We start from the raw sequence: 21,853 nt of genomic DNA on the forward strand, positions 1-21,853 counted from the left end.
AATAAGAAACAAACATGTTATCACCTGCTACCCGTAGTCTATAGTCTAGTGACTATACAAGTGCCACACCTCGAGAAAGCTGTGGTGTGCTGCTGGCTTGAGACCTGCGCTGACGCTTTGAAGCCCGCTCAGCCATCTCTGCGCTCAGTTCCTAACTCCTCTCGCTCGCAGCTTTTCAGAAGTGAGGTCCAAATTGGACCTCCGAGATCCACTCTGCCTCCATGGAGCATCGCCACCTTTTTCCACTGTGGCAAGGCTGTCATTCACGGTACTGCACCTTGTGCCAATGTTGGGATAGAAGGAGGATTTTCGTGTGTTTTCGACGAATCATCAGTGCCGTCAATTATTTTCAGCAAATCATATTGCAGCAATCTGAACCATACATTATGTACTGTTTTGATCAAACCCTCTCAAATGCGATTAATAAGCTCGCAAACCCCTTCGCAATTGATATACTAAAACCCTACATGATGTACGGGTTTGAAAGTTTAACTTGATTAAAGTATGTAAGGCTTAATATAGAAATGAATGGGGTGACGAAAGGGTTAATTGGTGAGTTTTGGCCTTGCTTTGGCCTTTTACAAAACTCATCGACAAAATGAATGTAACGTTAGGATAAAACAGCAAATGGCTACATTCATGTGTTCCAGCCATCCGTCGGCCAATCAACGCCGCACAAACATTAGAAGTTCGAAGATCAACATGCCGGTGCTGACGACCAACACTAGCGGGGCTGCGCCACCCGTAGTGGGCGTGCTAGGTGGCGGTCAGCTCGGCCGCATGATGGCCAATGCAGCTCACCGCCTCGGCCTGCAGGTGTTGGTGCTGGATCCGCTGGGCGCCGATTCCCCGGCTGGCCAAACGGGTCTTAAGGCCGTGGCCGGCAGCTTCACCAAGGAGGAGGACATTGCCAAACTGGCCGAGCAGTGCGACGTTCTCACGGTGGAAATTGAGCACGTGAATGCTGCCTTCTTGCAAAAGTTGCAGGACAAGAAGGAGGCCAACCTGCAGGGTGTACACCCGGCGCCGGCCACCATTGCCCTTATCCAGGACAAGTACCAGCAGAAGCAGTTCTTCACACAGGTGCAAGGCGTCGATGTGGCCCCGTACGAGATCGTCACTTCTCTGCAGGCCGCTCGCCAGGTGGGCGAAAGGTTCGGCTACCCTTACATGCTCAAGTCGCGTCGCTTCGCTTATGACGGCAAGGGCAACGCTGTGGTCAAGAGCGAGAAGGACCTCGTAGAGGCCTTCGAGAAGCTCGGAGCTAAGTTGCTGGCCAAGGACGATGCCGGTGTAGACTTGAAGGAGTTGGCCGAGGAAGAGGCCAAGCTGTATGCTGAGAAATGGGTGCCGTTCGTCAAGGAGCTGGCCGTGATGGTCGTCAAGGGTGCCGAGGGCGACGTCCGCGCCTACCCCGTCGTGGAGACCACCCAGCGTGACAGCATTTGTGACACAGTGCTGGCCCCGGCCCAGATCCCTGAGGAAGTGGCCAAGCGTGCCGGCGAGATGGCCGAGACTGCTGTTGCTCAGCTGGATGGCCGCGGCATCTACGGCGTGGAACTGTTCTTGACTGCTACTGGCGAGGTGCTGCTGAATGAGATTGCCCCACGCCCGCACAACTCGGGCCACTACACGATCGAGGCCTGTGAAACGGACCAGTTCGAACAGCATCTGCGGGCCATCACCGGCCTGCCACTTGGTAGCTGTGCGCTGCGTGTGCCGGCCGCTCTCATGGTGAACGTGCTCGGCGACGCTTCGTCGTCCGAAGACGTGAGCTTCTCGCTGCTCCGTGACAGTCTGAAAGTGCCTGGTGCCGCCGCTCACTTCTACGGTAAGGCCGGTGTGCGTCCGGGCCGCAAGCTCGGCCACGTGACTATCACGGCGCCGAGCCTCTCGGAGCTCACCAAGCGTGCTACGGCCCTGTCCCCGGACGCGGCCAAGAACGCTGGCCTGACCAAGCACGAGCGTACGCCACTTGTTGGCATTGTTATGGGCTCGGACTCGGATTTGCCCAGCATGGCCGCTGCGGCCGACATGCTGGAGAAGTTTGACGTGCCTTACGAGCTTACCATCGTGTCGGCCCACCGCACACCCGCCCGTATGTACGAATACGCGCAGAATGCGGCGGGCCGTGGCCTCAAAGTCATCATTGCCGGTGCCGGTGGTGCTGCCCACCTGCCCGGCATGATCGCTGCCCTAACGCCGTTGCCGGTTGTCGGTGTCCCTGTCAAGACGTCGACACTTAACGGTGAGGACTCACTGCTCAGCATTGTGCAGATGCCACGCGGTGTGCCGGTGGCCACTGTGGCCATCGGCAACTCGACGAACGCCGGTCTGTTGGCCGTCCGTATCCTCGGTGCCGGGGACTCGTCACTCCTCGACGCGATGGTAACGTTCCTGGACACGCAGAAGTGTGAGGTGGACGACAAGATCGAGAAGATGGCCGCCCATGGCTGGAAGGAATACCTCCAGAACATGAAGAAGCAGTAGAGATAAACTTGAAACAAGCAGAGAGGTTTTCTGTATTTGCGGTGGCCGTTTGGCCAGCCTTTCTCCTGTCTTCTTCTATCTATTTGTTCTTCTTGAGTTTGAGACTCTTAAGCTGGTTCTTCAGTGTCTTTGGGGTCTGTTTGTTCGGTCGCACAACGGGCTGTTCTACCTCCGTGCCGTGGGCCGCCACGTTGCGCCAGTAGATGAGACCGGCCAAGCTCACAGCGAACATGGTGAAGCTCAAGAACCAGATCAGGAAGCCCAGCGCTGCGTCGTAGAACTCGGCCGTGAGGATGGGGAACTGGCCCATACCCCGCAAGAAGGGCGTCACGTTCTCCTTGGTCAGCTCGTCGCCCAGTCGAAATCCGCCGAGGTTGGGCGGCGCGGTAGGGTCGGGTAGGATATTCAGCGTGGCAGCGTCAGACGCGAGGCCAGCGGGGAGCGACACGTTGGCCACGCGCTGTAAAGCCCACGAAGTGGCCTTGGACACACCCAGAGAGATGGCCGTTTGCTTCATCAATAGCTGGGCCGACGCCAGGAGCGCACATACAGGCGCCAAATACTGCAGCGCGATGATCGGCACGTAGTTGAACTGCAGACGCACCTTGTTCTGCAGTAACGCGCCGTCTACCAAGCCCGGCCGACCCACAAGTGAGGCCATGACTTCACGAGGCTCTAAAAGGAAGTACTGGAGATGTGTACGGAAGCAGATCAAGCGTACAAGACAGGCCACGAACACGACGTAGATGCGCAGCGTGTGGAACTGCGACTCGGTGAGACTGTACCATTTCCAGACGTCGGACGACGTGTTGGCCAGGCCGAGCACGTCGCTCTGTAGACAATCGCGGGCCAATGCACGTGGAGAGCACTTGACCAGTTCGGACGGGACTAATACGTTACTAGACAGACGCGGCACCCACAGCGCACTGATGAGCACGGGGAAGAGCATGTTAAGGTGCAGGAAGAGCTTCATCACGGCCGACGTCTGCTTGTCCTTGATCATCTCCGAGTACATGCGTGCGAACCGAAATGATGGTAGGAATGTCGTGCAGGTGAAGATGCCCGCGAGTAGCGCAAACGTGAAGAACAGAGAGATGCGGGCCAGCTCGGCCAGCAGCTCGATGTTGACGAAGTCTGCGTCCACGAAGCCCACGGCGCGGAGCACCATCTCCATACGCTGGCCGGCCAATTGGGCGGCCAGTTCCAGATCGAAGTCGAACATGCCCTTGGGCGACAGGATGATGAAGCCGGACAGAATGAGGCCGATAAACCCGACGGCCAGGCCCAAGCGGGCCTCGTAGCCGGCCAAACCTTGGGCGAAGTTGAGCTGCAAGGGGAACCAGAGGGCCACAAGCATGGCCGACATGAGGCCGTACGTGGCCACGTCTACCTTGTCATCAGCGTCGTCGGCCACGGGGCTAAACCACGGAGCCGTGAAACTTACGACGCTGCCGATCCAACAGGCAACCGAGGCCGATGAGACCAACACCACTAGCATCTCGTACAGCTCGAAGAAGAGCGTCTGGCTGAAGACGCCGGGCTCCGTCTTGGCCACACGCACGTAGAACTTGTCCATCTTCTCGGCCGCGCTGAGTGGTTGGCCGGCCGGCGTCTTGCCGCTTTTGCCACCTTTGGCCAGCTGCTGGCCGTTGAGCGTCGCGATGAGCTCGTCTTCGGGCGGCAAGAAGAACGTAAGGCCATTCACCAGCCATGTGGCCAGACTGAAGTGCGAGCGAAGCCTCAGCTGCACGAAGGCCAGCAGGATGCCGGCCAGGAATTCCGGAGGGAACAATGCCATCGAGTGGATCCTACGTGGAGTGTTGACACCCAGCGATGATAGAGGAGCTACTACTGGTACAGTTGTAGACACGTCAGTCGCAGCAACGAGAGGTGTATGCCACATCATTTAATGTATCGTCCACTATCTCACTACGGCGCACAATCAAAGCCAATGGTCATGGAGGTTCGCGCTCGGCGCTTGTCGGCCACGACGGAGGACGAGCCAATGGAGCTAGCAGATGAGTCCCAGGTGGTGGTGGTGACGCCTGGCCAGGTGATTAGCACGGATACAGGTGCATTCCTGCGTGGCCACGGCACATACTTGAGCGGACGCAACGAGCTGGTGGCCAGCGTGGCCGGCGTCGTTGAGAAGGTGAACCAGCTTATCACAGTGCGGCCGCTCGTGTCTCGCTACATTGGCGAGGTGGGCGACATCGTGGTAGGCCGTGTGACGGAAGTGGCCAGCAAGCGCTGGAAGGTGGACGTGAACGGCCAGCAGGACGCCAGTCTCATGCTCAGCTCCGTGACGCTGCCGGGCGGCGCCCAGCGCCGGCGTACGTACGCCGATCAACTGCAGATGCGGGCCTTCTTCGTAGAGAACGACCTCATCTCGGCCGAGATCCAGGAGGTCCGCTACGACGGCTCACTCAGTCTGCACACGCGCAGTCTGCGCTACGGCAAGCTCGAGAACGGCCAGTTCGTGGCCGTGGCGGCCCCATTGGTAAAGAGGATGAAGCAGCACATGGCCACACTCCCAGGCATCGGCATTGACGTGATTCTCGGCACCAATGGGTACATTTGGGTGTCTAGAAGCATGGCCGAGCTCGGAGGGGACGACACGACTAGCAGCATGGAGACACGCGTGGAGGTGCTGACGGCCAAGAGACAGCAACACGCGGCCACGCCCATGAGTGTGGACGACCGCCGGAAGATCGCACGAGTCTCGCAGGCGCTACTGAAGCTAAATGAACAGTTCCGGATGATCACACCCGACAGCATCATGGCCACGTACGAACTGTTAGAAGCGCAAGGTAAATAGATAAATGAACAAGGTTGCATTACTACGAGGTTGAGGAGTACTTGATGTATTACGGGCCATGGCTAACAGGATCTTAAGACTTAAGTAAAATAGTGCAGTATCCAGAAGTCGAGCCCAGGGCGAAGTTTTTTTTCATGATTGTTTATAGTAAAGATAAAACTACTATTAACGTTAACAACTTTTTTTAATGATATTTTTAAACAGAGGGTACAGTAGCTTCGTTTTCTAAGAAAGCAAAATAATTTAAAATGCGAATTTTAAAAAGCAGTATCAAACAGTGCCTAGTGTGTTGAGCACATGTGCCGTACCAGCACCGGTTTTTGCATGCAGAGAGCGTAGTAGCTCCACTTTTCGTACGCATTTTAGAAGTGTAGCTGCAGCTATTCTTACAAATTTTTAATCGAAATAATTTATTGATCCGTTTGAGCCCAGTCTTATACTCAGAGCCGGATACTCTCATTTAGTAAGGTGGCAGCCATGACACCCAGCTAATATCTACAACGGCTATATATCTTCGGCTTTAGCGCGATCATGGAGGCGATCACGGACGAGATCGAGGTGGCCACCTGGATCATGGAGGTGGGGCTGCTGGAACCGACGATGATGTACCCTCAGTGCGCCCAGCCGTGCGGCTTAACGCACGCGAGCGCTGCTGGCGCTACTGCGAGAAGAAGCGCCACGCGAACGGGAAGCAAGAGCAGCACAGCGTCTCTATGAGCTCGTGGCTCTCTAAGATGAAACTCTTTTTACACCAATACCTACGACTCGTGTGTGCGAGCGTCACATCCCCAGGCCGCACAAATGGCCAAGGTCAGTGTCGGTCTGGTATGCAACATTCCGAGTGTTGTGCTCAAAGGAGCAGCTTTGCGGAAAGTTTAAGCTGAATTTTGTTGTTACGCTTTTAATATATGAATGCTCTCTTAAGTATGGTGCACTTTAGATTGGCGGCGAAGGACATATCGTCGAAACTGATGAAAGCCGCATTAAGAGAAGTAGAAGTATGGTCGTGGCCGCCATTACAAAGCGTTCTGGCTTGTCGGGGGGCGTTGACAGGACGACGGGTCAGTCGCATTGTGTACGACAAGCGACGCTGCGGCCCATTATTAAGCCGTTTATTAAGCCCAGGTGAGTACCGAAAACCTATGATGTTGCATTCGATATGAGCTACTAAGTTTCTTTTCTGATTACCGGGACTCGCATTCATTAAGGGAAAATACCAATTAAGGGCCGTTCAAAGCAACCTTCTCTTGTTTTGATTGTATCTTTTGATCTAGTAAAAAGTAAAATATGGCCTTGGCATCAATCAAAAGCTGACACAATTGTATATTTCCCTGGTTATTAAATTGTTTTACATCAGCTATGGTGCGTTCAGTAGGACAAATTAAAACAGTGCATAAAATGTGACGGCCATGCCAATTAAGGGCCGCTTGATTTCACTATGGGTTGCTAAATAATCTCTTATATGATACCTTAGTAGTGGCCAATGAAAATAGATAAGCCTAAAATTCCGAATTGCCTATTGGCTAACCGAATCCGGCCCTTAACTGGTCACCGGCCCCTAATTGGCATTTTACCTTAGATTAAGCTCGTCACGTACGTGAGGAGCGAGGTTCTTGTTTGCATACGCTCGTCAACAATCGCATGTTGGCGGACAGGCATTGTGAGCACAGCTGGGTCAGCCATACTCTGCTGAGCTTCGTCGATCCTGTCATGGGCATACATTCCAACGCGTTTGAAGGATTGCGGGAGATACATATTAAGCGTCACATCAAGGCAATGAGCGGGATGAGCAAGAGATACCTGGACATGATATATCGACGAGCTTATGTTGAGGTCCTGGTGTTTCTCAGCCATGTCCCCACCGGGTGAGTACATGTGTGGTCTGGTGCAGGTCACCTCAAGCAGGACGAGAACATTTGCGAAAGCGTGATCTCACTTTTTTAAATAAAGTGTTGTTTCTCTTTCCAAATGTTTAACAGAGCAAAATCCGAAAAACGGAGCTCTGTGTTGGGAGAGCCACAGGGAGCACTTGTAACTGAAGAGATATGCTTTATCGATCCCGTAAAATGCAATCCACATCCAGGCACAGGCAAAGCTGCACATCACGGCACTGATCCTGAGCGAGGAGTCACACGCGGTATAACAGAAACAAAACACCGCGAACGGATACTCAAGACTATTAGACAAGTTGCTACAGACCTGAAAAGGGCAGAGGTGAACTGATGGCTGTAAGCAAACTGCGTTTGCTCACATTTGACTTAGACTTAGTACCGGCATATTAGAGCTATGTGCAGCCTAATCTATTGACTGCGGCGAGTGGTGCTTGGCATGACGTCTCACTTGGGAACGTTACGCCTGCGGCATAAGACAGATACTTCACTGCGCCATATCATCACCTCGTCTGCCGTGGCGTTCTGCCTTGGCATTCACGTGTCTTTTATTAAGTGCCTTTTAGGGGGTACACTTATCCTACTGTACTGGAACCATCTACACTGTTACACGCTCCCAAGGAGCTCGTGCCACCCCAGTGATGCATGACGCGTCATATCAGCACTCCTCATCCATCTTTATTGTCAGCGATAGACGAGGAGAGCTGGAGCCCGCCACGCTTGAGATGCTCATGTAAGAACTTTTCAAGCTGTACAAGCTCAAATGTCGACTGAAATATCGTAGACGGCCTTCCAAGCTGCGCTTTCTACATACAGCGCTGGTCTGTGTCTTGCACTTCTACACATCTGCGTAAAACTAAAACATTCAGCGAAATCTATAGCGTCAACAATTTCTACACCATTTCCCGAGTTACCCGCAAAGTTTTCCAACCGTAGCTGAAGGGGAGGGTAAATAAAAAGGCATACCGTCAAAGCAAAAAGACTATTCCCACTTAGACCAAATTTGCCCATCCCCCATTCCAACCAAAGTGAAAGACGCCAAGCCGAAGCTGTTGCGCAAGGCCCAACAACGACTGAGGGAGAGCTACGCTAGTTTTGAGCGCCCAGGTCTGTATCTCTTACTTTTATTATTTATTTGACCCGAAACATGCTTATTGTCCCCACCCCCAAACAACGACGAGATCGCAAACTTGCCAAGCAACGTGTCGCCCGTGTCTTCCGCGAGGGAGGCGACTGGAAACTAGCAGCGATCCACAAGGATGTGTCATACCACACTGCTCGCCACGTTGTTCTCGATGGCGCTTCACCGCCAAAACCGAGAGGGGGGGGGGGGCGGGCGTCCGTCCATCAGGCGTGAAAATGACGGTTGAAGTGATGGTTAAGCTTGAGGAGTACATCATTGAAGATTGATGTGCTACTTTGTTTAACATGTGTTTTTGCTGCACATCAGCTTGGAGATGTCGTAGTGGGAAAGTCTTCGGATAACCGAGCATTACAAGGCATGTGTTACAGCACCAAAGGCTTCGCATCGAAACGTCCACCTTGAACAAACCCATTACAAAAAGAAGCGAAAGGAATTTGTTGGAAAGCTGGATGGCCATAGAGCTAAAAGCGACATTATCGTCTGTCACGACAAAACTCAGTTTAATCTCTGCTTGTCACGCTCCCAGGGCAGATCGCGTATTGGCGAGCGCTCCTTGGTGCAGCCCCCCCCATTTGCGTAGTCTTCCAGACCGATGTTGTTAGCTGGGTGCTCGGAGAAATCACCTCTTGTGTCCTCTCGCAGGGGAAACCTTGCAGGATCAAGGTGGCGTGTCGGCTTTACGGGGGGAATTCTGCTACAAACGTGTGAAGGCTCGATAACCAAGGTTGAAACGCACGCTTCATCTCTGACTATTTTATGGCTACTCTGCGGACGGAAGAGTATCGAGAACTTTCCCAGGACAACTAGATCGGACCTGGCCTGGCGGAAGCTTGTGTCAGATGGCATTTTAAACGCTAGAAAGCTGGTGATGCTGCGGCTTGGGCCGTACAGCCCGAAGATCAACCCCATTAAGGGGTGCTGGAACGTGATCAAGTCCAGAATGCGCGCATACATGACGACCAAGAAGTATGTCATGCTGGCTCGAGGTGAGCATGTTATTTACACAGCTCAGCGACTGGCCATTATGAAGGAAGCGGCTGCGTTGCGGTGCCAACAATCACACGTCGCCTGGTGTGACGTCTTGAGCGCCATCCACTCAAGTTTGGCTGTATGGCAGAACGAGGCGACGAAATGAAGCTAGGAAAATAAGACGTTCAGTTTGGTTGGGATGGGTGATACGGAAATAACCAAATGTTGGAAAATATGATCGTTTTCACTTTGCTTGTAAGCTTTGTAGGGAGCCAGAGAAAATGCTGTTCTATTCTGGCTGGTGCTGAAATTGCCCCGGAGACAGCGCTAAATGCGCTTCCAGATGCAGCTATTTGCTATCCTACCATCCTACCAAGAAAAAGTAACTACAAGAGAAAGCACCATAAGCACACGAACGGATCTGACCAACAAGAGAAGACTATAGCACAATACGACAGAAGCAATCCTGGTTGGGTGATCCTTCTAGTTGCACAGCGCCTGCTGTACAGGACTTATCCCCGCCCGTCTGTAGTCCAAAACGTACCTCAAAAATATTTGAACAGAGTAGCTGTGAAGTAGTGTCGCTATAAGTAGACGTAAGTGCACAAGGAAGTAACACTAATATACCGTTACTTATGCGCACGTCTCACATTCAGACATTCGACGCCAACGCCTCCGGACTTGCCACTGGCCCAGAAGTCTCAGGAGGGCGATAACAGCCACCCCCATATATATACCGGCATGTCACTGACAACCATTTGCAGAGGCAAAGTACTGGAGTATTTCTCCTCCGGCATTTTGTGCACCAGTGTAATCGCCGTTGATGAACACCACAGATAATTTTTTGCCTCTAACCCTGGTGGAGATTCCCTGCCTAGCACATGGTCAGGGGCTGGTAGTATTTTCAAAAGTAGTAAAGTTGGTTAATACTACTACCACTTTATTTTTGGTAGGACTAATATTAATACCGAGGTGTAACGGTATTCACTTTGGGTATTAGAATTACTTTTTCCACGCAGTGGAATATTAGCCTTACAGTACTACTTCCAGGTACCCTGATCGAGCATTCCAGCCCTCATTTGGCAATTTAAAATCGTGTGGCTTCCCTCCACCACTCTCAATTTGTTTCATCGGCATACCTGAACTCGAGCTATCGGACAACGGAAAATGGGGTGCGTGGTAGAGGGCTGTCAGGAAGGCGACGAGCTAAGGACAGAGCGTGTACTGTGTGCGGAAACTGGTCCATCGCATGTGCGCTATTGGTGTTTATGAAGGGGCTGGCTCCGAGCTAAATAAGAGGTAGTTGTGCCTTATTTATTGTCACGGCACGCTAATAAGCACGTATTTACTTTAAATACAGGTTCTGAAGCGAATCCTGCGTGCAAGTCGTGCATACAACCGTGTCTTCAAATGCCCCTCCCAATTATTCCACTGCGAAGCGAATGGGTTCATCTGTCCAGTCCACCAACATTTGGGTTGGGTTAGACATAGACTTCGTACCCTCGCCGGACATACCCGATGATACAGCAGTTCATCGAGCAGGAAAGCGACGGAAGACTACAAATACTGTTGCTACCCCGTCAGATTCGAGTGGAAAGATGAAGGCCGCTCCAGTTAAGTCTAGAAAGAAGCGTCTGAAGACGCCTCTCGCGTTGCAGCTTGCACCTCCAGTGTCGGACCTTGGCGTACCACTCTCTATTACCCATGCACGAAAGGTAGGCGCATTGGATGATGTTTGGGATCTGATTCATACACTGAATACTCCATACAAGAAACAGAATCCATGGAAGCAGTTGAGATGACTGTATCGGAATATTTGTGTGCTGTGCTGTCTACAAATCAAATCTCGGACCAAGACAAACAAGTACAGTTGGGAAGATGCTCTTCGGAATACTAAGAACACAAGCAACGCGAAGGATCACATCAAATCGAAGCATGCCGATCACCCATTGGCAATTCTGGCGGAGACATGTGCTACCGAGAGATCGAAGACGGACGTCGAGGTCGCAGAGGCCGATGCCCAGGCCGTATTGGACCTGACACGAGATCCGGAAAGTGCTGGTACTTCTCAGGCTTTGACGGGTACTGCTCCTACTGAAGATGGTGACATTGTAAAGCCTTCCCCCATCCAAATGGTTCTTTTGCGCAGATGAGAAGACAGTGAACGTCTTAATTTCCAAGTTTCTACTTTCACAGGTAAACCGTACACTATTTGTGCGTCTGAGACTTTCAAAGATGTCATCCGAATGGCTACCGGTAATACCTCCTTCCAGGTATTGGGTCGAGACAGACATGTTTGACTTCTCAATGGCCAATTCCAGCTGTTTTGTGACATAGTGAGGGGCACTATTATCTACTGAGTTTGAGAATGCAAGTCGGCTGAAGTTCCTTATTTTGATGCACGACATTTGGACCACCTGTGGGAAGGAGAGTATCGTAGGTGCACCTGTCGCTTTTATCGACAGCTCATGGAGATTTCGGTTCATTGCAGTTCTCGCCCGTGTTAAGAATGATGGCCACAACGCTGCTAGCGTCGCAAAAGTTATTGAAAGTGCTCTCAAAACAAGGTACAACATCGACATTCGCAGTATGACTCGATTCACAATGTCCGACACTACTCCTTCAGCAAAAAAATGTGGCTAACCACATTGATACGGAACAGGAGAGCTGTTCCATGCATCTTCTCAACCTGTGCATTGGCTATGGCATTGGACTTAAGGATAATATTCAGACGGTGACTGTGTGGAATGATGCGACGAGTTCCTGGGATGAAGTAGTTACGACGGTAACTACGGGGAGGGGGGCTCTAAACGAGGGTGACAACGTGCTTAAAAAACTCCGTGATCTGAGCAATTACTTCAGATCGCCTTAACAGCGTGATGCACTGAAGAGCATCCAATCGGCTCTTCCATTTCCCGAACTTGACACTCTGACGGACGTGGACGTCCGAGTTGCCTACACGTGCAAACTGATTCGGAGATCAGTAGTGAACTACTGGGCATTTGAAGCTTACTTTGAATCTACCAAAGACTCGAGCAGCGTGTGGACAGCCCTGAGCGCCCAGGACTGGATACTCGCAGTGGAAATGGAGGTGGTTACCCACTGTATAGCCAATCTTGCGCTGGTAGAAGTTCAGAGTGAAAATCTAGTATTGTCTTACATGGTAGTGTTCCGACGGCTTGTGGAGAACAAACTCAAATCCTTCAAATTCGAAGTAATGGCTGTAGAGGCTCCAGGGGCTACAGATGCAAACGAATCCAGCCACCGTCGCGTTGTGAGGACGCTAGATCAATTTTCTGATGATGGCAAGACATGTCTCAGAAGAACGCTGTCTCAGTTGCAGGCGCGCTTCCCCAAGGTGACAAAAGATATTATGGCATGCATTTTACTCGACCCTCGAACCAAGTCTAGATCCAAAAAAATTGCTGCCGTAGGAGACATTCCTCGCAAGGAGGAGAAGGCCATTTACAAGAACGGAATTGAATTGCTGCGCGCAGAACATCGGACAGTATTTGCTCTAATGGTCAAAGAGGATAAGATCTCTTTATCGCAACAGTCGTCGCAAAGTAGCTTACTTAGCTAATATTCAGCATCGCCTTTTTCATCACCAGCTTCAACGGGCTGGGACGACGAAGATGAACTCCTACTGGGGGGCACCTATCAGGGCCAGAAAAGCACGAGAAGAGGTGAAGGAGATTGAGATCAACGCACGAGCTGATGTCGTGATTAAAAACTGGCTGGATTTGGAGCCGGACTGGCTGGAGATCGCGCAGCACCAGAATCCTGACATCTCGAAGGAGGAGTTGTCGAAAGAGATGTCGATTGACTCGCAAAACGGCATGTGCTGGGCGCTACTGGGTTTATACAAGCACATTGACGTCTTGAAGTGGTTCCGTGACGAAAGCGAGCTGCAGTTCCCCTCGATTGCCTTACTCGCTCGCATCAATCTCGGTAAAATCTCTTCGTCAGCGTTCCAAGAGCGGGTATTTTCGACGGGAGGGATAGCCATGGGGGCCCTGAGAACCAGTACAGACAGTTGGCGAGCGGAGAGGCAGCTTCTGCTGCGGCACAACAGGGCTGAGCTCGGAAGATTGAAGCACGACGCGCGCAAAGCGACCGCGAAAACGCGAATAAATACAAAAGTAGTAGTATGAGTATTAAACAAGTATTACTAATATTACTACTGCCTTGTAAAATCGATACTACTTTCAGTATTTCCCTCTCGATGAAGGCCCAATAGTAGAGGTGATACAGCTACCGTGATATTTTTGGTACTACTAAGCCCGCATTTTACCCCTAATAAGTACCAAATATTTTTTGATTTTTGGGTATTCATGAAAGATCTTTTTCAGCGACGTCGCTCTCGGCTTTTTCTGGACCCCTCTTTTGATTAGTACCGGTATACCTAAATCGCAATTCGTACTTTGGTAAAGAAGTAATTCTTTGTTTGACATTAGCCTCATTTGTCACTCTCCCAATAGAAAGCTCTTGCCGCACAGTGCAAGACCGAAAAAAAGGCTGCCTCAAAGTTTTCTTTATCTTGATCTATTTAAGCTACTTTTGGTGAAAGATAAGTCCATGTACAAGAATAAGGTTCGCCATGAACCGAAACGAATTGAAGAGCTCACTTCGTGCCGGCTTCAAAAGTGGCTACAAAGATGTTAGCCTTGTGTAAGATATGGTACGACTATAAACAGCGGCGTACTTTTATCCGAAAAAATGAATCTAAGCACAAGCATTACAGTAATAATTACCAATTATTGGCCGATTCCGGACGGTGCCCATACGATTTGATTGAAATTGAAGCAATCAAATCGTTTCAAGCTACGAGGATTATTCCTTCCGGACAGACCCACCAATTCATGCCATGAATTTCATGGTTGGCAGAAGTTTGATAAAAAGAGCGACCTGGAGCATGAATTCAATTTTTTTTTATGGCGACGGCGGTGGGAGCGTTTAAGTGGGATAGGTCGACGGCATCAGTGAGCGATCTAGTGGACAGCTGCTGGTGAGCGAGTGTGGAGCGGTCGTGGAGGCGGCGGCGACGGTGGCACTGGTGGGGGGCGAGCGAGCGTGAAGGACGAGCGGCACGACGGCGGTGAGCAGGTGTAAAGCGGCAGCGGGTGATAACGAACCATCGCGATTCGGGTGGGTATATGGGAGGGCGAGGCGCCGTTGATATCGATGGCCAAGTCGTACGTGCTCGGCGCGCGCCCTACAGCGTGGCGGTGTAGTGTGGGCGACGTTTCGATGTGAATTCGTGGTGGATCTCTTGCAAGTTGGTAGAGTTGGATTGGTGCGGCGTGAGTACGTGCGCGATCTGTCCACCGTGGTCAGTTACCATCCCGAGAGCAGGAACTAGTACTTCGCGAAGGTGAGCTTGGAGCACGGGTGCTGGACAACGGGGACCTCGAGATCCTCGAAGACATGATCGTGGTGGCGGAAGGCCAGACCCGAGCAACCTGGCCAATCCGCTCTGAGTCAGGCGCTAACATCCTGCCGGAGAGCATCGACCAGTGCAAGGGCTACAGCGCATTCGCGGTTCTGCTGGACTCGCTGAACGTGGACCAGCCGGACGGAGGTGATGGATCTGATCTCGGCTCTGGAGTTAGTACAAGAGGTGTGTGTAGTACCCGGTTCTTGTCTCTCCCTGTTACGTGCTGTCAGATGCTGGTATGCTTGTGGGAGCCATCTGAAGGATTACCTGAACAGCAACGCAGACAAGATGTCGCGCTCCCTCGCCGTGTCCAAGGTCGTCGTGAATGCTAAGGAGATCGAGCTCGACGGTTTGGCCAAGGACGGCGCCATATCCATCTACGCCAAGCACGCCCGCGTACACTCTGGAGACGCCACACTGGTGCAGCCAGTCCAGCAACTGTACGTGGGCACGATCAAGCAGCTAGCACCATCGCACAGGCGCTTAACGTCACGGGCCCGTTTACCACGTACTAACACCACACCCAGGCAACGGCCCGGGCTAACGATGTCAAGGCGATCAGGGGCATCATGTGCGCCTGTATCGACTACGTGGACGTCAAGGCGCCGCTGTTCTCGTTCACGCGTCTGCACGGCGCTGGCCCGAGTATGGGTGTGGAGTTGGGTTCGACCGGTGAGATGGCCCGCTTCGGCACGGGCATGCACGAGGCGCATCTGACGCGCTGCCGTGTGCCAGCTTCAGGATACCAAGGATATGGTGCTGATCTCGATCGGCAATCAGGACATCAAGCACGAGTTTGCGGAGGGGGCTCGGATCCTGCAGGAGCTGGTTTCGATGTGAAGTTGCGTCGCTGAATCAAATGATGGCATGTAGTAGTTAAACTAAATGTTTGACTAGGATGCTTGTCTTTACATGTTTAGATATCTATTGACAATCAAACGCTGTAAGAAAAATATTTTAGTTGCACTGTAATTAAGTAGCCCATCAGCGGCGGGGTGTCAAACCCGCAAGTGTACAACCTTCAAGCTGCAGTTTTATACTAGTAATGCTACGATGGCGCTGAAGCCTTGGTATGCTCGCTGCAGCGGTCCGTCACAAAGTGCAATTATCCAGCAAGTGCTCCTAACGTGCTAAATTTGTATTGCCCTAAATTTGATAAGACGCAATGATTCCGGACTGTTCCGGAAATAAGTTGGTATGCTAAACACCTATCCCTATTGCGATGGGATTGGCTAAATCCATGAATTTTGGTTCATTTCTGTAGTCTCATTGGTGCGCTCAATTATTAGCCTACGAAGAGGGCTCGGGTCTCCGGACCGAAGGGACTTATCCTACAGTAATGCTTATCTTTATCTAACGCAAATGTAAAACTGTCGTAATCATTAGTACATGTACTACTGCAAAAAATTACTCGCAAAAATATGAAAATGCCATAACTTGGAATAAGCAAAATATGGTCCCGAATTTAGGTATGACTTCACAGTGTTAAATCTAAACAGAAAGTGCTCCGCGCTGACGAGCACGTCGGTGCCAGCGTCGTGAGTCCTTCGGGTGAAGCGAGTACTGTTCCTTGTGCAATGGCGATTGACCTAATAACTGAACTAAGCTTAGGTGAAGGTGAATACATCACTGTCGTGAAGGTGCACGCGGGTAAATATAGGGTACGCACCCCAGTCAAGTAAATCAAGTTCACCACAAACTTAGAAAGGTCTATCGAGGGCGGCTCAAAGACAAACAAAATTGGAACGGACGCTGCGAGGGGAGGCTACCAGTTGGGTGGTTTTGATGGCAGAAAGCGGTGACGAGCTTGATCTCAGATCAGATATGGGGGTCAGTGCCATCTGGACAAGCATTCAGCCGGTGGCTCAAAGTTTGAACCACCGCTTGAATGGCAAGTTTGACCTTCAAACTTGAGGGGAATAGTGGTGTAGTCGTCTGAGGTGTTGGTGTAGATCAGTATTCAAGAGATATGATAACCACCCGGTGTAATACCTGCCAAAACATGCTATTTCTGGACGGTGTATTGTGACGTTGGAGTAATTTAGGGAGTAAAAATAGGTTTAGATTAGAATCAAATACAGCGCACAATAACCATTTTAATACCTCATAAATTGTTTATACTCGTTTTGGGTTGCTGTTTCTGCGGGTAGCAGGGTCGGCTGCTCGTCCTCAGGTCAACGATAGATGAAAATGACTACAGTACTACTTGCGAGTTAGCCATATGAGACATGGAAATATAATTTATCAGAATGATAGGAAAAAAATCATTTCGTCTTCGATTTTTCATTTAATCTAGATGGATATATCGTGATTACGATGGGTGAATTTATCGTATAAATCTCCGGCACAAATAACGGAAATTCACCCCTCGCTGCGATTGTATTGTCATTTTAAATTTTGCCACGATAATGAGCTATGGTGGGCCGATTCCAAGATATTTGGTGAAGCATTGCCTCCCTTCGCAAGGAGGCTCACTACAGCATGTTGTGCGATCTATCGAGGAGCACCTTTCCTTGTGCCATAAGATCTTTACAGCTGCATGTGGAAGAGGCGAACAGGTATGCACCTTAAGCTTCTTACTTCAAAGAACCACGCCACTGTGGACAGAAGCTATCTGTGCTGCAGCTGGAGGTGGACATCTTCATGTGCTTCGTTGGATGACCCAGCTGCCAGATGGTCGCGGTCCGTGGAAGAATGATTTTAAAAGGATGCTACGTGTAGCTGCTTCAAAAGGTCATTTGGATGTTGTCAAGTGGCTGTACACCAGAGGGATCGATTGGCGTACACTTATGAGGCTACCCCTTCATGATGAATTCTTTGAAAAGAGATTGTTATATGAATATTGCTCTTCGAAAGCACTGGAACTGGCAGCTGAAAATGGGCATTTCGACGTGGTCCAGTGGATTTACAACACAGGGAAAGACATCATCATCTCGGATAAGGCATTTGATTGTGCTGTGGTCCATGGTCATCTCTCGATAACACAGTGGCTGTATGCCCTCCATCCACACCACATATGAAACAGTTGGCGGTGACCCGGGTCACACCAATGACCCGGTACTCAACAATTCTGTCATAAAACAAATGCATTATTTAAGTTTCTGTGATCAGGCAATGCCGACTATTCTTTCCTTGCTGCAGCTCTGGATGCACTGCAGCTTCGATCCAACGTCCGAGTTAAGCTAAATGATGTCGTTCCTAAAATATGTGGTGTCGCCATCAGGGCTGTAAAAATTAAAATGTTAGATTAATCTTGGCCTGAAAACATCAAGAATGAATTATTGAGTTAATTGCCAGAATTGCCAGAATTGCGGCGGATTGTAGCTCGAACTTCTTCTACAGTGTACACACTCCACAGTGAACGGTTGCAGTGCAGGAAGACTAGCGTCTCCAGAGTAACGCGATCCATACTCTTCCTCACGTCACTAAATATAAGCTTTGCACGTGAAAAAAGTCTCTCGCACTCATTCGATGTAGGCGGTACGTACCCGACGTCGACATACGCACTCCGCTTCGCTGTCTTGAGCCTTTTGAGCGCTTGAGCTGCAAATGACGGACCTTCAGGGCTCTCTTCAGCTTGATCTTCATCAGGGCTGCTGGTGACACGAAACGCCGCACAGGCAGCTCGCTCAGGCGGCGTGAGAGATTGACCTCGCTGGATCTTGACCAGACCGGATTCGAGTGCAGGATAATTGACGATTGCGGCGGTTGGGGACAGTCGGATTTTATTTCCGGGTATTTGGAAATAGCGTGGTCGAAAAGGCGCCGAGCGGCGGATAGCGTCAAACTTGTACCTTGAAGAGTCTTAGGAACCGACTCAAAGTTGGTCAAATCAGCAAGTAGTGAAGTGACGCGAATGTTTTCCGACAGTCTTAACAAAAGCGGCTCCAATTCCGAAGCAGCAACGGTTTCGTCATCTAGTGAGCGCAACACCGGTTCCAGTTTCGTGTAGCGTCGCAGCATCTCGTACGTACTTGACCAGCGTGTATCATTGCGCACTCCTGGGTCGTGAGAGTGCGGACAAGAATGCGAGTTTCGAGGGGCATGGTAAATTGCAGAATGACTAATGTGCTAGTATGCGTGGATGAATGGATTCACGCGTCTTGTAAGCTTCCTTCTCGGCTTTAAAACTACTGGTTGTCAAGGCTTGAGGTGAGTAGCACAGTAAAAAACAATATTTTTACTGTGTCTGCTACTGTAAAAATTGGGTAAACTTTTAAACTTAAATTTTGTACTACCAATTAATAATTAAATCAATTAATTGTTAAAATAATTACATTATGAGCACCCCTGGTCGCCATCAATATCTGAGGTTGCCGATACTGAAATGTTGTTATTGGCGTCGACTGCGTGGTCATTAGTCATCACTGTGCTGCTAGAAGTGCCCGAATTCGAATCATCGATATGCAGGCTGCTTAGGATTTGTAGACGGGGTGTCAGAAAGCGCAGGATAAATGTGAATTTTGTTGTATGAGCTTGTTGCTCCCGAGGTCGTCCAATTGGTCGCTTTGCTTGCACTCATACAGCTACTTTTCTCTTCGTACTTCTTGCACCTTTGTTAGCGTCACTAGGCTCGTCCTTATTCTCGCTGAATGCTGATTCATCCGGATAGTAAGTTAAATACTCGGCAGGAATCGATAAATATTTTAACGACAACGATTTAAGTTTTACTGCTCAACTTTCCCAGTGCCAAGTAGGGCACAAGCACGCTCAAATGCAGTAAGTCATTCCGAGGCTTTTGTTTCTTCCGTGGTGCAGTCTGACTCGAGCCACCTGTGCCGCCAGCTCGTCGTTCTGTCGTAGGAGGGTCGCTCATTTGAGCCAACAGTGGAAGGATCGCAGTCCAAACGAGAAATGGTACTGAAGCACCTGGTGCTAAAATTACATAAATATTTCAGATTTTGCTCTAATAATAGTTGGTGACCCGGGTCACCGCCAATTGGTTCATATGTAGCCTCTGGGCTATCGGGGAAGCTGTTAGCAACGGTCACCTAGAAACGGTGCAGTGGCTGCATTCAAATCATCTCCTCTATTGTACGAAGGCTGAAATGGATGGAGCAGCCGAAAACGGTCATTTGGAGACATTGAAGTAGTTGCGTCGAACGCGAGGTGAACGTTGTTCCAAAAGAGCTTTGCTTCTCGCCGCAAACAACGGACATCTAGACGTCGTCAAATGGCTTTGTGAAAATTTCAGCTTCACCAAGTGCAGTCAATGGGGTTGCTCGACCGCAGCTGAACGAGGGCATTTAGACGTGTTACAGTGGCTACATGAACATTTACCGAACATATTCCGCATCCATGTAATGGAAGGTGCTGCGATAAATGGTCGTTTGGATATTATCCAATGGCTGCATGGTCATCGAACTGAAGAGTGTTCGGAAACTGTATCGCTTAAAGCAGCAGAATTTGGACACCTCGAGGTCCTACAGTGGCTTCACGTGCACTACCCACACCACTTCGTACCTAAGGCGATGGACCGGGCGGCACAACATGGACATCTTCACGTCGTTCGATGGTTAAATGAAAATCGAGATGAAGGGTGTACAGCAAAAGCTATGGACAGAGCTGCCCGCAGTGGCCACTTGGATGTGGTTTTGTATCTAATGGAGCACAGAAACGAAGGATTCTCAAGTGACGCTATGATGGCAGCGCAAAATTTTGAGGTAAAATGCTTGAACACACAGCAAAAGTTATGCCGAGGCCAAGTGTCGCCTGCTTCGTTGGTCACAGTGGAACGGATTTATAAGAAGCGACCCGATTTTATCAAGAGTTGCTTGAGGTGTCTCGCGGAAATCTCAGCTAGTGGCGCCCATATCGCTGGATGAAACCGCTAGGACTTGAACTGTGCACAACAATTCCCATTCGTGTGGCTGCCAGCAAAGGTGACGTCAAATTGTTGCAGTGGTTTTACAGTAATCAATTCGAGCTGAGAGACCCTGACCTTCTGGACCTAGCGGTTGACAATAACCAGCTCTATGCGGTATGTTGGCTTTCGGAACACGGATTCGGGTCAACTACTCTAAAATCCATTGATATCGCTGGGCGGCTCGATAGAACATCTATGTATCGTTGGCTAGTAGAGCATGGACCGCCACTTGACTCCGCAAGGGCAACGAAATTGACGAGGGAATTTGGGCATTTGGAGATAACGTGGTGGCTTTCAGAGTCGGATCGGGTAAGATTCCTACTCAAAGCTTTAAAACACCATTCCAAAACAATGATTTTTTTCATTCTTACGCGTACACGATTCGACGATGCAAATTACCGAAACAGAATTCGTGATGCTATCCAACGTGCTTCAAACGATATTCGACAGTGGATGCAGCGGCGTCTTTCAGCTATTGAGAATTGAAAGTGGTGCTTCTAAGCAAAGACGGGCAGATGACGAAGACGAGACGTGAATATTCATATCTCAAACCCAGTTTTGACTTCCATGATAATTCAGATCACGTAAAATTCAAAGTATTCGTCAGCGACTAGCACCGGAAGTACTTTGTTTTTTCTTCTGAAGAAGCAGTTTGTTGATGCAGTGTCAACAAGGAGCAACACCTAATCATATCTAAGTAGTTGTGTGCTCAATCAGGTTCTTTGTTTTAGGGGGGAAATGACAAAACCTGGGGTGATTCAGAAAATAAAGACAAAAACCACTTATCGTGACAAAGCCTGGGGTGGTTTCGAAATATAGTGCCAGACTTTAAGGTAACCGAAAGCACACCAGGATTTGTCATTACAAATCAAAACCTACATAAACAAAGTGGATGGGTCCTCGTTGACGTAGTACATGTAATACAAGTTCATGACCATGGGCCGGGAGGAGTGTCGGCGTTGCGTCTGTGGAGGCGCTTGATCAATTCTTGGCTGAGGGATGTCCCGATTGAATTTCTTTTAATAGCGGGCTCGTTCGCGCTCGTTCTTTTTAAGGCGCCGTGCCTCACATCTCCGCCGTACTGCTGTCTTACTGCAGGATTTTTTTGTTTGTCATCCGGTGTCTCTTCAGCGCGGTTGGAGACGATAGCCTTTTCTTGCAAACCTGGCATACTTTCGTCTTCGCCTTCTTCGCGCGTGCCACCTTGCTGGAGTAAAAACGATTTATGAGGAATTTGCAC

General features: G+C 50.1%; 4 protein-coding genes across 4 annotated transcripts; 3 read left to right on the forward strand and 1 right to left on the reverse strand.

Moving 5' to 3' along the window:
* Positions 1–688: 688 nt before the first annotated feature.
* On the forward strand, positions 689–2,521 carry PITG_09726 (phosphoribosylaminoimidazole carboxylase; the record flags this gene model as incomplete). Its single annotated transcript, XM_002903281.1, has 1 exon — positions 689–2,521. The coding sequence occupies one exon, from the start codon at positions 703–705 to the stop codon at positions 2,488–2,490; it is 1,788 nt and encodes a 595-aa protein (XP_002903327.1).
* Positions 2,522–2,569: 48 nt separating this feature from the next.
* On the reverse strand, positions 2,570–4,288 carry PITG_09727 (uncharacterized protein; the record flags this gene model as incomplete). Its single annotated transcript, XM_002903282.1, has 1 exon — positions 2,570–4,288. One exon carries the CDS (start codon positions 4,286–4,288, stop codon positions 2,570–2,572), a length of 1,719 nt encoding a protein of 572 aa, XP_002903328.1.
* Positions 4,289–4,441: 153 nt separating this feature from the next.
* Positions 4,442–6,025, forward strand: PITG_09728 (exosome complex exonuclease RRP4; the record flags this gene model as incomplete). Its single annotated transcript, XM_002903283.1, has 2 exons — positions 4,442–5,277; positions 5,833–6,025. The coding sequence occupies 2 exons, from the start codon at positions 4,442–4,444 to the stop codon at positions 6,023–6,025; spliced, it is 1,029 nt and encodes a 342-aa protein (XP_002903329.1).
* Positions 6,026–14,737: 8,712 nt separating this feature from the next.
* Positions 14,738–15,601, forward strand: PITG_09729 (uncharacterized protein; the record flags this gene model as incomplete). The annotated part of the gene is made up of 3 exons (XM_002903284.1): positions 14,738–14,930; positions 15,031–15,187; positions 15,310–15,601. The coding sequence occupies 3 exons, from the start codon at positions 14,738–14,740 to the stop codon at positions 15,599–15,601; spliced, it is 642 nt and encodes a 213-aa protein (XP_002903330.1).
* Positions 15,602–21,853: the final 6,252 nt, after the last annotated feature.

The sequence above is a fragment of the Phytophthora infestans genome, genomic scaffold (assembly GCF_000142945.1).
Source record: "Phytophthora infestans T30-4 supercont1.15 genomic scaffold, whole genome shotgun sequence".
NCBI classification, from domain to species: domain Eukaryota; phylum Oomycota; class Peronosporomycetes; order Peronosporales; family Peronosporaceae; genus Phytophthora; species Phytophthora infestans.